The following is a 17,558-nucleotide window of genomic DNA, read 5'->3' on the forward strand; positions in this document are numbered from 1 at the left end:
TATGACCTAAGCATTTTAATTTGAGGTATCTCTTTTCTTTTACAAGTATGATTCATTTTGAAACGATTCCCTGCAAGAATTTTTCAACTAATAAACTCCATTATAACTAATTCGTGAAGAAAAATATTTTTGTAACTTAGTCTTAATTATAAATTGAATAGTTTCATTTATTGACCCCATCAGCCCAGTTACTGTTGTTTTATATATTATCTTCTATGAGTTTATCTTATTAACCCCCCTGGCCTAGTTACTAATGTGTTATATGTTGCCTTCTATAAATATTTCTTGTTAACCCCCTGGCCTAGTTACTAACGGGTTATGTGTTGTCTTCTATGAATATTTATTATCAACCCCCCTGGCCTAGTTACTAATGTGTTATATGTTGCCTTCTATGAATATTTATTATTAACCTCTCCCTGGTCTAATTACTAATGTGTTATATGTTGCCTTCTATGAATATCTATTATTAACCCGTCTGGCCTAGTTACTAATGTGTTATATGTTGCCTTCTATGAATATCTATTATTAACCCGTCTGGCCTAGTTACTAATATGTTATATGTTGTCTTCTATTAATATTTATTATTAACCCGTCTGGCCTAGTTACTAATGTGTTATATGTTGCCTTCTATGAATATTTATTATTAACCCCCCCCCCCCCGGTCTACTTACTAATGTGTTATATGTTGTCTTCTATTAATATTTATTATTAACCCGTCTGGCCTAGTTACTAATGTGTTATATGTTGCCTTCTATGAATATTTATTATTAACCACACTAGTCTAGTTAGTGATCTTTTATATGTTGTTTTCTATGAAGTTTTTTATTAACCACTCTAGCCTAGTTAGTGATGTTTTATATATTGTCTTCTAAGAATTTTTACTGATTTTTAATTTCTCATAGGTTTACGTTTAATTTTGAGTTTTAAATGGACCTTAGTGCAAGAGCTTATCATCTGAATACGTGTTTTGTTCCACTTTTAATTATGAGAGACATATTGTTTTTCTATTGCTTCTTCTTCTTTTCTCTTCGTAAAACACACTTCTGTCCACAGCCATCCCTTCATTTTTCTAAGGATTGACTTCAAACTTGATATGTTTATAATTTGGTCCAATACACCCAGTCATCTTTTTTTTTAACTTAACTAATTTTTAAACATTTTATGGGGTCAGAGGTGAAACAACTCAAAAATGTATATTTTGGGCTCCTGAAAATTGTCATGCGCTAAACACAGTTACATACAAAAAATTGGATTTGGCCATTTTGAGTCATTCGGGGGGGATCAGAGCTCACAAAAAAATCATAATGTTGGCGTTTTAGTCAATTAGTCGGCCATATATTGATCAATTTACATGGGATTTGGCACGAAGATACTATTTACAAGTTCCAAACAGAGATATAGACAAGTTATGAATTTTTGTCTTTTGCTCACTTTTTCAGTGAGTAAAGCGCAATTTGGGGGTTTAGGTGAAATTCGTGTGTATGTCAACCAACTTACATGGGATTTGGTAAATATACCTTCTTGTGATAAAGACTGTTTTCCATTTTTCTGGTATCAAAATTGGCTGTGCTGGGAATGCGTGGCAGAGACATGTTGATGTATTTAACTTTTTCTTCGTATTTTTTGCCTTAGATACAAACAAGCTGAGTCTTGTTTAAAGCTTTATGGCTGTTTAAGCATATTTTAACATTATCTGTAGCAATAACAACAATTTAATGTTGTTTACGTCTTTCGAAATCAATATTATTTCGTTCAAATAAAATAGAAACTTTTATTTTTTTAGATTATGTTCTATCAGTTTAGAGTAGTAGATTCATGGACGAAAAAGTAAATTTCTATGGCGCAATCTGGCAAGCATAAAGTTGATAATCAAAGTAATGTATTTATATAAGCAAATGAAATTTGATAAATTGAAATGCAATGGACTTATTTATATTATAAAAGATGTTGTTGAGTCGGTTGTTTCTGTTCCATATATATATTATTAGATAAGGTATCATTTCTTTTCTCTAAAGACTACTTAAAAAATAAAATAGCTATGATGTTCTTTGATAGATTGTTTAAGCAGAGTATTCATAATGAAACTTTGTAGAATGGACGACAACTGCCTGTTGTAGAGACACTACACTTGTGTCTCTACAACAGACAGTAACCGTCCATTCTACAAAGTTTCATCATAGTTATGATGTTCCTTTTGACAACTTTTATATTATGGCTTCTATCTGGTCATAATGACTGATTCAAAATTGACAAAGATTTCTCAGTTCATAGATGTTCGTTTTTAATAACTAAATACTGCTGTATAAAGTTTAACAAGTGAAACATAATTTGAAAAAAACAAACATATATTTTAGCTTAATTTTGTCGTGCCTGAAAGGAGGAGAGGTTTATCAAATCCACATTTATGCTTTTTTGAATTCTATTTGTAGGTGAGGTGTAATTATCGTACTAATCAACTCACTATTGGAATAATTAACTTCAGGTTTCATTACAGGTAGCACAGGCGTAATGTCCCCTCAATCTCCCTGTATTAATTTGCTCTTCATCTCAAGCGGTATGTGTAGATTGGCTATGCCACCAAATCCTCTAAAAGCTAAAAAAACATGAATTCGTAAAATGGTACTGTGAAAGAAGAACAGAACATGGTTTTTTTGCATACATTTATCTCTCTCTCAAATATAAATATGAATTAGAACTCCATAAATTTACATCTATATTGCTTTATATTAAAGATACAACCTAAGAAAACCATTTAAAAAATCAACAGTCATGACAGGAAATAGAGATTTACGATACGAAAAACATATGTACAGCATAGGAAATATTTATAAAAACGTACAAATGATAAAGGAGTAAACAATGAACAATCGCAAATAAATGGTCAATTTATCATTAATATGATACATCATTACATAAAATGCAAAATAAAGAGTATTTTGTATTTACTTTAATAGACACCTTGTTCTTATGCTGCTATACTGTATGAATTACTTTAATAGACACCTTGTTCTTATGCTGCTATACGTGTATGAATTACTTTAATAGACACCTTGTTCTTATGCTGCTATACGTGTATGAATTACTTTAATAGACACCTTGTTCTTATGCTGCTATACGTGTATGAATTACTTTAATAGACACCTTGTTCTTATGCTGCTATACTTGTATAATGTCTTAAGTTAATAATATTTCCTTCAGCCTTGTATCATTTCTTTTAATTCTTTTGACTAGATCACTTGTTGTACATATACTCATATAACTTTATATATATATATGTGTGTGTGAGTATGTGTGTATAAATATTGCTGTAGAGTAATGTAGTGTTTAACAAGAAAGATTCCGATTATATTATAAGGTGGTCTGATGCTGAGTAGAAACACAAATTTCTAATGTACAGAGTTCGTTATCTACCGATTCATTCGACCAGTCACTTTAAATTTATTTAACCATACATATGCTTCAAAAATAAAAAATATAGTCTACATCAAAGTAGATCTATGCAAATTTATCAGTCTTATGTAGTAGTATATCTAACACTTTACTGCACAAAAGGTGACAGCGCCTGAGGGCATGAAGGTGAGCGAGCAGGTATGGTTTGAGGCTGTGAGGTCACACGGCCTATGACGTAATAGATGCGTGTACCAAGGCGTGTTACCAGGGTTAGATAGTGAGCATTGCAAGATGGTTCCAGGAAGAAGAGCATATAGAATGTTTCCAGGATGTGACCCAGATATTTGATCTGACCTAGTCTGTAAATAAGCCGAATGCTTTGTTCATTGTAAAACAAAGTCACACTGGGTTATCTGTTATGTCCATTGCAGGGAATCGAATCCCGGATTTTTAGCATTGTAAGTCTGTAAACTTACCATTGATCCACCAAGGTACGACCTCGAATGCAAAAATGTTTGATACTATTAATTCTGCATTAATGTTAGCGGCAGAAACGCCCCCTATGGGCGGCTGTTTGTGCTGGTAATTGCTAATCACGGTATTCATAACTCATTGAAATTAATTTAGAAAAAGTGAACATTTTCTAAAAAAAGGATTTTTCTGGGAAGTACTGCACGGGAAAAGTGTTCAGATTGCGATAATATAAACTGTAATGTTTTTATATATTAAAAGTGGTACCTTTTATTGAAGAAATAACAGTTTTCTTGCACTAAGTTTACAAATTACATCAATAAAGTTATAATCAAACCTTCATGTACAGTCCTAGTGAAAGTCGTAATCTTGTTGTGAGAAGAGTACTTTTATATAAAACTTTGTTCTGTGATAAAGAAGTAGTTGTTCCACATACCATAGTTATATTTCTAATTGTCTGAAACTTGGATACCCAAAGTGTGAATTATTGGATTATTTATGGATTATTGTTTGTGGTGCTATTCAGTAGGTGGCGCGACATCATACTTATTATTTCGATCATATATATATATACTACGTCCATTGTAGTAAGATTGTCTACTTTATAATTTCAATATCCATTTATACAGTAACATAAAAAGTGTTAGGATATGCAGAATTAACATCTTATGTATTACAGTGTGACTACATGCATAGTATAATGTATGGTTTATACACATACACTATTTTAACTTCCACGGTCTTCAAAACGACAGTTTTTCAGGTAAATATAAAACATTCCAACTCTAAATGTATAAGGTATGGATCACGCTAACTAAAAGTAATATTGTAAATTTTGACTTCACGGTTTTTACTTATATAGCTAAATATACATAGTTTGTATTTTATATTTTCTCGTCCTTATCCTTTGTGTAACTTTTGTGGACTCTTTCACCTTACAAAGTATTTGAACTTAACATTTGAATATACAGATATTAGACTAACTTAGTATATATTAGTTTCTTCTCATACAGTAATATAGTTTTCAGTTTTACAAATTAAATGACAATTTTCACAGTTTGCCTCTGAAAAAGAAAGGTCCAACTTTCGAAAGCGCTCGGGTTATAGGGTTTGGTATCTCTGTATTTAACCTACGTATTTTCCTAACTCCATGAATTAAGTTATTAAACACATTGTGGAGAACAGTAATGTTTTCTTTTCGTTTTGAAATTACCTAAGTTTTTTTACATGTTAAACTGTACTGTATATGGTACACTTTTTCTGAAATTTGAAAACATTTACTTTGAATGATTATTAATTGTAGTCATTATCAATGTCTAAGCCTGTTACTTTTAATATTTGTCACAACTTAAATATTACCAACCTTCGAATCTGTCAGAACTTTGGGTATATGTATATGTATGGATGTTAGGGATTCTTCTACAGTAGGTGTCTTTGACTTGTTGGCAATAAATTAGAACAATAAACAGATAGCATGCACTCCACTTGTTATAAAATAATATATTCAAAACAAGATAAACGTATGTACAAAACTTCTTTACAATATGGAGATCACAGGTGTATCTTAAACACTATACAGTTCTCTTCTTGTTGTCAAAAGTCCACTTAGGCTAATTCAATTGTTTTAGAATCCAGTTGACAAGCCAAACAAATTTTATCTACTTTTATCACAATAGTATCAGTGAATGATACACTTACGTTGCCTTGTGGGTTACCCCAGTTGTATCCCGAACTTCCAATAATTGTCTTCTTTCCGTCAATGTCCACACAGGCGGGTTCAATTAGTTTAGAACACCCTTTGACAAGACAAATTATTCACCTTATCTCCATCATACTGCTAATCTAACTTTAACATATCAACTGTTAAGACTATTCACTCCCACGATGGCTAACTTCACATTTTCTAACATTTTTCTGACAGAACTTCTCTTTCACTTGATTTGACTTTTACTCCTCTACGGCTCGTTTTGTCGCCGCTATTTAGATATTATAAAACCATTTTCGTGTTACTGCTCCTTTTTATGTGTTAGCCAGTTGTAAGCGCTTGGAAAATTTAATTTTTAAATTAGTCGCTGATAAACTGTATTGAAATAACTTACTTATTAAAGAAGTACCCACATTTATATCTGTAACGATTCAACTGAATTTAATATCTATTAAAATTTCCATTTTACTTCAAATGCATTTTCTGTTCTTCAAATTAACGAAAACATTAATTTTGCTATTTTTTTATTTTTCTAAGCAATATTATCAATATTCTTATATTTCAATACATCATTAATAATATTCATTACAAACATTCTTTCTTTTACTTTTACATATTTTAGTGAAGCTATTTTTAATTTACAGTATTTCCAATTTTATATAGCTGACAACTACCAAGACGTGACCGACAGCCACACGATCTCCAATAGGCGACAAACTCTTCATCATGAGCGGGTAGAGAGATCAGTCGAACAAGGTATATACATTAGTCATGAATGTCGTCGGTCTAACATCATGGGAGAACTTGTGCAAGATGCTAGCCCATTTCTCTTTCCTTGTACCATCGAGTACAGTTTGATCTGTGCCGCCATCTTATACGTTATGTGGAAAAACATTGGTAAGGCCCAGAACAATGTCGACAATACTAATAATGGACCATTTTTCACGCGACATCGTCATCACTACACAGTAGATTGCACCAATGCCAATAAAGGCCTCTTTACTGGTATTATTGTTTTGGTTTTGGCAATCATCAGCTTAATTCTTTTCTTTGTACTCATCAATAAAGAATGGTACAAAAATTTAGCTGTCATGGAAGCTCATATCTTTGAACTTGCACTATATATTTTGACTTCAGTAGCAGTAGTTGTAGCCCTTGCACAAGTGAAGGAGCTAAGATACAATCCCTACAGAAATATAGAACTTGACAACATTCTGCTGATTGTGGCACAGAGCGGACTTTACGTGTTTACCATGTTTAGTATAATTGGTGGTCATTTCACGATGGACCAAAACACTGTATTAGTCTTGCTTACAGCTATAGCCTGTCTCATCCAAGCTACGCTACAGACAATATTCATCCTGGAAGCTTCTCGTCGCTATTGTAGAAACAGTGATCAAATGGAAAGAAAACCAGGGCGGGAGATGGTGACTTTTCTCCTCGTCTGTAATTTTGCTATGTGGTCTATCAACACTTTGGAAACTCGTAGAGGAGATTCCAATCCTGTTCAGATGCATTTTTATGGCTTTTGGGCATGGACAGTAATCACCCATGTGACGACTCCCTTGACCATTTTCTTTCGCTTCCATTCTACTGTTTGTCTTTGCGATATCTGGAAACGCAGTTATAAAGTGCGTTCTGAATTGGTATAATTATTGAAGTTATACTGCATGTCTTGTTTTATATTAAATACTAAAACTGACAAAAGACGATTGTAGTTTTGAGTCATTAATCTGATGAGGCCATGTTCAAATTTCTGCCAGTACTACCTGACATTTCAATGCTGTGGAATGACACAATATAGCATAATTATAATAAACAGTACCTAGAGTATTATACATTGTTTATAACATTTTTAATACATTCATTAATTTACTGGAAATCTTAAATACTTTTATATAATTTTTTCTCAGAATTACTTACTGGATTTCGATATTCTATATTTCTAGAATCTGCTTATATCCTTTTTTTGGCTTGTTTATTCTATATTACTATTTTGTAACAAAACCCAATTTCACTTTACAAACAGTCCATTTTAATTGTGTAACAAAGACAAATTCGTGCTGAAGATATAACTTTTTTCTCACTATACAGGCTAGTTCCTGGAATATTCAGTTGTTATAGAAATGTTCTATTGTACAAACATATAGTAAATGTTATTAACCTGTCTCTCACTAAACAAGTTAACTCCCCGGATTTTTAGTTGTTATAGAAATGTTCTATTGTACAAACATATAGTAAATGTTATTAACCTGTCTCTCACTAAACAAGTTAACTCCCCGGATTTTTAGTTGTTATAGAAATGTTCTATTGTACAAACATATAGTAAATGATATTAACCTGTCTCTCACTAAACAAGTTAACTCCCCGGATTTTTAGTTGTTATAGAAATGTTCTATTGTACAAACATATAATAAATGTTATTAACCTGTCTCTCACTAAACAAGTTAACTCCCCGGATTTTTAGTTGTTATAGCAATGTAATTACATTTGTACTAAAGAACAGTATCGAAAGATACGGTGAGTGTTATTAACCTTTCTCTCACTATAGAATAGGTTCCTGGGGATTTTAGTTGTTATAATAATGTAATTACATTTGTACTAAAGAACAGTATCGAAAGATACGGTGAGTGTTATTAACCTTTCTCTCACTATAGAATAGGTTCCTGGGGATTTTAGTTGTTATTATAATGTCCTTTAGTACAGAGGTAATCACAATATCGAAAGATACGGTGAGTGTTATTGACCTTTCTCTCACCATAGAACAGGTTCCTGGGGATTTTAGTTGTTATAATAATGCTCTTTAGTACAAATTAATCGCAGGATCAGCACATGTGATGAGTGTTATTAATCTTTCTCTCATTACATGAGCTAAATCCCCGGATTTATAGTTATTATAGCAATGTTCCTTTGTACAAAGGTAATCATAGGATCAGAACTAATGATGAAACTTATTCTTTATTATGATCAAAGTATAAATAAATTCTAGGTATATCAGAGTAATTAGAATAACAGAGTTGTTTTTCTATTATAATTTACCTTATTTGTATGTATATTTTATTGTTTTACCGGTTTGTTTTCTTTAACTATCACAGAATCACTAAACAAATAACAGTAGATATTTTATCCTTGAGAAAGACACAGGTTGAAATGTTTGATATTAATAAAGTTTTTTATGCATTCTGTGGACGTTGTTGTTATACGTTTTTACATATTATTGAAATTAGATGTTTGTTTTTTAGTGATAATCTGTAAACATAAATTTGGATAACCAGGTATCAATATTTTCAAATAGTTTCTAACCTACGTACTAGTTAAGCTCAACGTGTTAAGTTAGAGGATAGTTAATTTTTTTATTGTTATTAAACACTTTTTTTAATATAAAACCATATGTGGGAAAATCAAATATTTAGTTTCGTAACAATATCGTATAACTGTAGTTAATTCACCACTAATTGCTAGCAATGTTATATAACTAAAGTTATACTCGCCACTATTAGCTAGCAGTGTAGTATAACTTGAGTTAATTTACCACTAATAACTAACAATGTGACATAATTTAAGTTAATTCAGCATTAATAACTAACAATGTTACTTAATTGGAATTAATTCATCTCTAATAATTAACAATGTTATATAACTGGACTTAGTTCAGCACTAACACCTTGTTAAATAAACACGACTCTTTAAATTTAATGTGAGTGTTATAATTTAGATAGTTTAAGTATAGAGTGAGTGTTAAATTTACTTATTTTTAGAAGAGATAGTTTATCGCAGATTTGTTTACTTAACTGTTTTCAAATCGTACTTTACGTAGTTTAAGTGTTAAAAATTGGCGCTTTTTTGTATTATTTCGTCATGTTACTAGAACCTTCTACGTTTTTCTCGTTGTTTTGATTGAGTATTGTTGCATCATAAGATCTTGTAGTGTGTAGAAAGTTCTAGGCTTTGGTTAATCTATAAATACTCGTACAAAATGTAGTTCAAGCTAATAAGACACAGTTAGGTAGAGAGATAGATAGATCTAGACTGTGTGATTGTGAGTTTGGCAATAAAGAGCATATAGTGGCGATGTTTAAAGTGTAATTATCACAGAGTATATTGTAATAACAGAGTAGAGAAGAATGATTCATCTTGTCAATTTTCTTCTTAAGTAATTGAACGAGCCTGTGGGGACTTTGATGAAAAGATACAATTATGTAAAGCTCTGGATACAACTGTGGTAACCAACAATGTAACAAACACTTGTATATAAATTTGACTTGTTTTAATATATATTATTTTATAACAAGTGGGCTGTGTTCTGTTTGTTTATAGTTGAAATTTATTGCCAACAAGTCACAGACACCTACTGTAATTAATCTGGCCCAAACATATACATAAAAACCTGACATTGGCCATACAGCCAGGATCTGCAGTGGTAAACAGCTGTAGACATAAAGAACTGTGGGAAATGTAGGCCTATTTATGCACAGGTATAGTAGTGGAGAAAATATTGTAGAGATTACAATCATGCTATACAACCATGTCGACTGACGTTGATAAGTGAATAAAGAGGGGTGAATGACTTTCCTGAAAGATAGCAATCTATGAGAGTTTGCTAAACAGCAACAAGACCTAGAGAAAGAAACGTGCCAACAGAGATGAGAAGAAGAGAAAATATGAATACAAATTGAGGAAGAAGAAAAGGAGTGAAAGGTAAGACTGGAAATAAAGAGAGAGAGAGAACAAAAACCAAGAAAGAAAAGAAGGGAGAGATGAAAGTCTGGAAATACAGAGAATGAGATCAAAATATTGAAATCCCCAAGCTCACCCAACAAAATGATGAACTCAATAATGACAGTGGGGTCAGTGCCAGCTGACCCAAGCTTGCGAAACTTGATGAATAAAAAGATGACATGGATGCTTTCTTGGAGAGGTATGAAATATTCGCCTAAAGTAAGAACTTGGACAAACTTATTGGGCAGTCTGTCTCAGCCCTGTTCTTACAGGAAGAGGCCTACAAATGTATGCAGGCATACCTTCAGGAGATGCCATGGACTATAACAAGCTAAAAGTGGCCTTGCTGAAATGCTATGAACTTACCAAGGAAGGTATATGCCGGAAGTTTACCTGAATTGGACAAACTGTATTTCAGTTTGTGGCATGTCTACAGTGATACTTCACATGATGGACTCACATGACTCAGTTTGAAGGACTGGCAGATCTTCTAATGCATGAACAGTTCATGATCACGTGCTCCACTAACATGGCACTGTTCCTAAAGGAGAGAGCACCAAAATATATGGACTAGATGATCAAGCTAGTAGATCAGTATAAGGATGGCCATGGAAGGAGTATAACTGGCAAGTCCAAGAATAACCAGTTAATGTAGAGACCAGGTGTGGCTGACCAGAAGCAGGATGCCACCAAATGATATACGAGATGCTATGCTTGTTATAAAATGGGGGACATTGCAAGTTAGTGCAAGTCTGTCATTAACAAGCAGCAGCAAAAATCTCAACATAAAGCAGATGGAGCTACCCACAGTGTTGTTGATGGCAACAAACAAGAGAAGAGTGACTGTCACCACGAAGAAACAGAATCAAAACAACTCATCAGATTCACCACTAGAAGGAAGTGCTATCGCTATGATCAAATAATGCATGATTGGTAGTCAGCTCAAGTTGGCAAATGAGTCAAGAGTACTAGTGACAAACAACAAACAAGTGCCAACAAACCACAGCATGCCAGTAGATGAAGGCTAAGTAGGGGACAAGAAAGTGAAAGTCCTAAGATCTGCAGCAGTGAGAATCAGTCTAGAATCTGATGACCAGATGACAGGCAAGGTACATCTGTGTGTGTTGATTGATGGGACAGTAAGAAAATACTTCATAGTAATAATAAATGTGGATATTCCATACAATGTAGGAAACATTGAGGGTAGGTGTATGAAGGTGCCTCTCTATGATTTGGCGATTGGCAATATATCACACGGTAGAGATTTGGAGGAACAAGACAAAAAGAAGACTGAAGAGGCATCTGGAGTCACAAAAAACTCAAGAAAAGAAAAGCAAGCAAGACATCATACCCATGCAAGTCTCGAAAGATGATTCTCACATGAGGTCTAGGGGAACTGGAGGAAGCACAGAAGAAAGATCCTTCACTGCTGAAATATTGGGAGAAAATAAAGCACAAGACAAAATGGAAGGGTCATACAGAATAAAGGACCAGGAGGAAGTGCTGAACCTGACCTATCAAAGCAGTTCTACTGGGTATGTTAAACGGATCATAATACCAACAGAATACCAGACTCAAGTGATGAAGTTGGCTCATGATTCCTTTGGGGGAGGACACCTAGAAGTGAAGAAGAAGGCAGACAGAATCACCAGCAACTTCCATTAACCAGAGGTTCTTAGAGATGTTACCAGATTCATCTGGTCATGTGACAGCTGCCAAAAACAATACCTACAGTGAAGGTAGCCAAGCTGCTACTTGGTGAGATGCCTCTCATAGCCGGGCCATTCATCAAAGTAGTTGTGGACTTGATCAAACCACAAGCACTTGTATCTGACAAGAAAAACTGGTATGTGTTGACAGTAGTTGACTATGCAACACCTTACCCAGAATATATAGCATTTTCAAAGATAGAAACAAAGAAAGTAACAGAAGCTATCTCGGAAGTGTTCTGCAGGTTAGGCTTTCCAAAATAAGTTTTGAATGATAGGGGAACTCAATTTACCTCCAAACTGATGCAAGAGGTGTGTAGACTCATCAGCACTAGGCAACTCTTTATAACCCTATACAACCTCAGGTGTAGTGGACTTTGAGAGAGAGTCAACAGAGTCTTGAAGAGCATGCTGAGAACGTGCAGGAAAGACCACGTGACTAGGACAGGTATCTGCAGGAAGTATTAGTTATCTACTAAGAATTCCCACAGGAGAGTACAGGATTTTCACCCTTTGAATTACTGTACTGAAGAACAGTACAAGTTCTGATGCAGATATTGAAAGAACTGTGGATAGGAGTAAAATAGTCAGAAGTGAGGAATACATAGCAGTACGTGTTAGACCTCAGAAACTGACTGGAATAGACCTGTCAACTAGCTCGATAGTTCAAAAACATGTTAGGAAGCTCGCCAATCCTTAGAATGCTAGACATCAACAAACCATTCATACATACATCCAAAGGTGTAAAATCGAAGTGCGAGTTGTACCTCCAGAACTACCAATTCTGCATTGAAGCCATCAAGGGGACTGCAAATGTTGATGCATACTGTATGAGTAAACTTTGTATATAGTATAAAACAATATTGCAAATATTCATCTTGAAAATAGGCTCATTGTTAAATATATATGACAGTTTACGTTTAATGTGAGTGTTATGAGTTGGATAGTTTAAGTATAGTATGAGTGTTAAATTGAATTATTTGTAAAAGCAATAGTTTTGTTTACATAACTGTTTTCAAAACGTATGTTGTGTAGTTCAATTGTTGTGAATTGGCACTTGTTGTATTATTGCGTCATGCTACTGCAACCTAATAACTCATTTGGAATCGAAATTTAACTTTTGTAGGTATTATGTAGAGATTTTTCTACAACACCGTTTTTATTAGAATGATTAATGTCTATCAGTATCATTTTAATACTACGATGATATGAACTATTATAGAAACTAATTAAAGTTTCAACATTGTGATGTACTTGTATGTTCCATGATGAGTAAAATAGGGCCACATTTTAGTATTAAAAATATGATTAAGACTTTCAACAATAGATGTCCTTGTTTCATTATGCGGAGTAAAGAAGTGAATATTCTGTTCTTTGAAACAGTTGATTAGTACATTCTGTTGCAGCATCGGTTTGAAGTTTAAAATGTTTTCGACCTTCTTTTATAATTTGCTTGAAGGCTTTTACAAGTGTCACTCCTTTCTTATTTTTAAATAGAACAACCCATACATGTTTAGATAACACGTTGACACACATCAGCAAATACTTAAGGCATCAAGATACATAAACTCTACACAAGCCTGTAAGATATAAATTTTCAAAAAACAAGTTCTCTTTTCTTATATTGATGCAGATTGATTTAGTAGATCTACCCAACTTAAGTCACTATAACAATAAGTTTAATAGCTGGATTCCTCAAACTGATCTGAACTGAGTGCCATCATAAAATGTTATGTATAATTCAATTACTCATTATTCGGCATTCAGTTGTGCGTGATGTTACCTAGCAATAGTTCATAGAATTATTTTTACAGCAATTCTTTGATGAATTATATCACACATATTCCGAAATATATTAACCTCGGAAGCTCGTGGGAAGTGGTCTTGGCTGAGCTACAGCATCCACATAGTTGACATAATTTACCTGATGGTACAGGATGGATAGCCTTCTTTCCTGGATCTGAAGCTCACAATAAAATCATTTATATTAGACTGGGTTATTACAAGGAGCCTGAGGATTTATTTAGAATAATAAATGAATTAGAAGAATTACTTCATGAATCCCGTATGTAGCTATGATTCATTCACCAGAAAAGTAAATGTGAAAGAGGGATTCTCTGTTTTATTTGATCCCGTATTATCTCTACTACTCGAATTTGAGATTGATCATATGATATCAGGGCCCACTATAGCTCCACATACTGTTAATATGCATAGTGGATTTTATTCACTCTATGTAAAATCAGATATGGTAAACCTAATATTGTCAGTAATGCACATTTGCCACTGATACAAACTGTTATTGTTAAATATTGTGACAGATACGTGATCACTGAAATGTTTATAAGTCCTCGTTTAAAACTTGCCACATTTTGCAGGTAGTCATTGACAACGAAGTCACGAGCAACCTGTTTTATTTAGCCATATCTTTTCCGACAAAAAGAAGCATTAGCTTTAGGAAAACAAGCAGTTTAAATCAGGTATAAATTTAGCATCAGATGTCACAAGGTTGATGCTGGGAAAACAAGGTGCAAAAGAAGAAATTCAAAACTTGACTCGAGATGTCAAACAGATTGCTATACCTAATGAAAAGAAGTGATGCAAAGGCCTTGAATTCAAAATCATTAAAATCAAGAGACAGAGAATAAGCCTTGACATTTTTGACAAGTAATTATGTTCCTCCTACTTCTTGAAAAACCCTGTCACATACAGTGATTAAGGAGGGTCAGTGGATAGAATAATATCCTCTGTCATTGGTGACTGACTGTGGACCAACCAAATTTTGTATATCAGGATCAGGAGATGAATACATAGATCTAGTACAATAATATATATAATACATGTAAAAGCAAAGAGTATTAAACATAGAAAAATATTTGAATAAGTCTGCTTCCATCAATCAGTTTTTCATTCTCTATTTCCTCCAACTGACATACATCTGAATGGCAAACTCATTTCTTCATCTCACAATCTTTATGTTTATAGAACGTACATAGAAACACTAATTATTTATAATGGAGAAGTCAAGAGAATTCATTTGGGTAAAGGACACAGCTTCTAGTTTTGACGATCTCGAATTTAAAGATGGAGATATACAATGGAACCAAAGACTGATACATAGGTACCCAAGGTAGTCAAACTGTCTATATGGTCAGCCATTTAGACAGTACATCTTTTAGCAAAATAAGTTCTTGCCAAATGGTGTTACTTTAAAACTCGTATGGAATAAGGATGCATTTTTGTATTATGTCAAGTAATGAATCGGATTTCAAGGTTGTTCTACAATACGTTTCTAGTTAGCAAAGAAAGCCCAGTCCATCAGAAAAAGCCTTTCAGAAGGGAACAACTAAATATCCTTGAAATATATAAAATCGTTTTCAATTCCTCAGGAAACTTGCAAGCATCTATCAAAAACACATTTTATGTCAAGTACCTACACATCTCTTAAAAGATGTGTTGATAACAATGCTTTTAATGGATCTTGGAAGAAAAACCCTTACATCCATCGTAACGCAAGTATCGTTTTTCTACAACACTCGTTAAACGTACTAGGACTAAATCACAGTTAGGTTTTCTCCTTGATTGTACGAGATATTACTTAATTCCAGAAGGTCTAAGGAATACGATCAAATAGTTACCGGAAATCTTTTAAGATAACGCCCAATAGATTAGAAAATATTTGATGTTGTTTGACAAATGACCTCATTAGCTGCATGTTTAAAAAGAAATACAAACACGACAAAATTTGTGATAGGATATTTAATTTGATCAAAAACGTTCGGAATGTGGACTTTAAGAACTGGATTAAAGACCAAAGTGATGTTATTAGCAGGTTAGAGAAATAAGAAAGAGAAACAAACTCTGAAACGTAAGTTTGAAACCTTAGTTAATAAATACTCATATAATGGCTGGAGACGGCTTGAATGGGTAATGAAGAAAAACTTTAATATAAGTTTAACATAACAGCAAATGTACAACGTTTCGACAAGGTTTTGTCATCATCAGGTCATCATCAAAACCTTGTCGAAACGTTGTACATTTGCTGTTATGTTAAACTTATATTAAAGTTTTTCTTCATTTCCCATTCAAGCCGTCTCCAGCCATTATTAGTCTCAAAGTGGGTTCCTCGTTATCGAATTTAAATACTCATATAGTTACATCAACGAAACTAGATCAGATGAATGTGAATCTCTCAAAGAAAGTAATATAACCGTGGAAGATGACATTAACTTAGATGATAGAACTAAATCATTACTCAGTCGAGAACCGAATTTTACAATTCCAACTAGACTAGATGATTATATAGAATTAGATATTTTATCATCGTTACAGCAAACTTTCCACAAAATACGACAACGAGAAAAGCATTATTTACAAAACCAAGATGGAAGTAGTAGAGATTTACCATCAACCATCTGTTAACCCATCTTCGAACTCACCTTTTGATCATCCTAAGACACCAGAAGTGAAAGAACAGAACTTTCAAAAAGGTGTCAAGTATCTTAGGGAAATTTCATAATCACACAATGAAACCTAATTTATATTTTCATGAGACGAAAGCTCTGTATAAATTAAAAGGTAAGACCGACATTTTAGTTTAAGAATCTGATAAAGTAAAAGATTTGTGGTTTAGAGAAGAATAGTTATAAGCGAAAGATTTCTTCTCATTTATCAAATGATGATAACTATTTAAAATTAAAAAAAGATCCTACTAAAACACTTGAAAGTAAAAATAGAATCATTTTAAATGAATTAAAGAAAGGTATTTATGTAGCTAGTGAATGGTCTAAAACCATATAACAGTCGAGGCCATGAATTATACGGCCGTCCTAAACATCATAAGTCTGGTTTACCCCTTCGACCCATAGCTCTACTTGCAGATCTCCGACAGAAAGTATATCGCGGGTTTTAGATAAACTGCTGCATCCGTTATTGGACTTAGTCCCTGCTCATATCGACAGCACATATCATTTTCTTGAACAGTTAAGTAATAACTCACACCTTATTAATGATAGTTCTATTCTGTTTACGATGGACGTTGTTCAGTTATATCCTAGTATCCCAACTGAAGAAGGGATAGATTGTGTTATGACTATGATTAGAGAAAACAGAGATGACTTAGAACGTTTAAATATTTCAACAGATTGGTTAGAAAGAGCCCTGAGGTTTGTGCTAAATAATGGCTATGTAAGATTTAACGGAGAATTTTATAAACAAATCAGAGAAATAGCTATCGGGAATAGAGTAGCAGTAGTCTTAGCTGTAATATACTTGATATACTTGAACTGAAAGCACTTAATTCTTGGAAAACAGGTGGGAATATTGGCTCATCAATCTGTTACAAGTTCATAGATGAAGTATATGGAGTGTGGAACATTAATTTACAGTCTCTTTTTAGTTTCCATGAGTTCTTGAATACCGTTCACCCTTTCATAAAATTTACACTTGCTTATGCCATACCAGGTAGATATTCACAGTTTCTACACAGCGTAGTCACAAGTAAATAAACACCACCTTTTCAGAAAAAATGAAATTTGACAGTCATATTCACATGAATTGATATA

At 33.3% G+C, this 17,558-nt stretch overlaps 1 protein-coding gene and 1 long non-coding RNA gene across 2 annotated transcripts in view; both read left to right on the plus strand.

The window, feature by feature from the left end:
- LOC106473128 (otopetrin-2-like) overlaps positions 1-7,276 on the plus strand; it is a gene marked incomplete at its 5' end in the record, with an annotated part of 18,223 nt that extends 10,947 nt beyond the window's left edge. The window contains one exon of the mRNA XM_022401623.1: positions 6,230-7,276. Coding sequence (XP_022257331.1) covers positions 6,230-7,218 — 989 coding nt within the window. The remainder of the gene's footprint in view (positions 1-6,229) is intronic.
- Positions 7,277-8,068: 792 nt separating this feature from the next.
- Positions 8,069-8,751, plus strand: LOC111089328. Its single transcript, XR_002613593.1, has 2 exons — positions 8,069-8,122; positions 8,335-8,751. It is a non-coding gene; the product is annotated as an uncharacterized LOC111089328 (long non-coding RNA).
- The last annotated feature ends 8,807 nt before the right edge of the window (positions 8,752-17,558 follow it).

This window comes from Limulus polyphemus, unplaced genomic scaffold (assembly GCF_000517525.1).
Source record: "Limulus polyphemus unplaced genomic scaffold, Limulus_polyphemus-2.1.2 Scaffold5911, whole genome shotgun sequence".
Classification (NCBI taxonomy): Eukaryota; Metazoa; Arthropoda; class Merostomata; order Xiphosura; family Limulidae; genus Limulus; species Limulus polyphemus.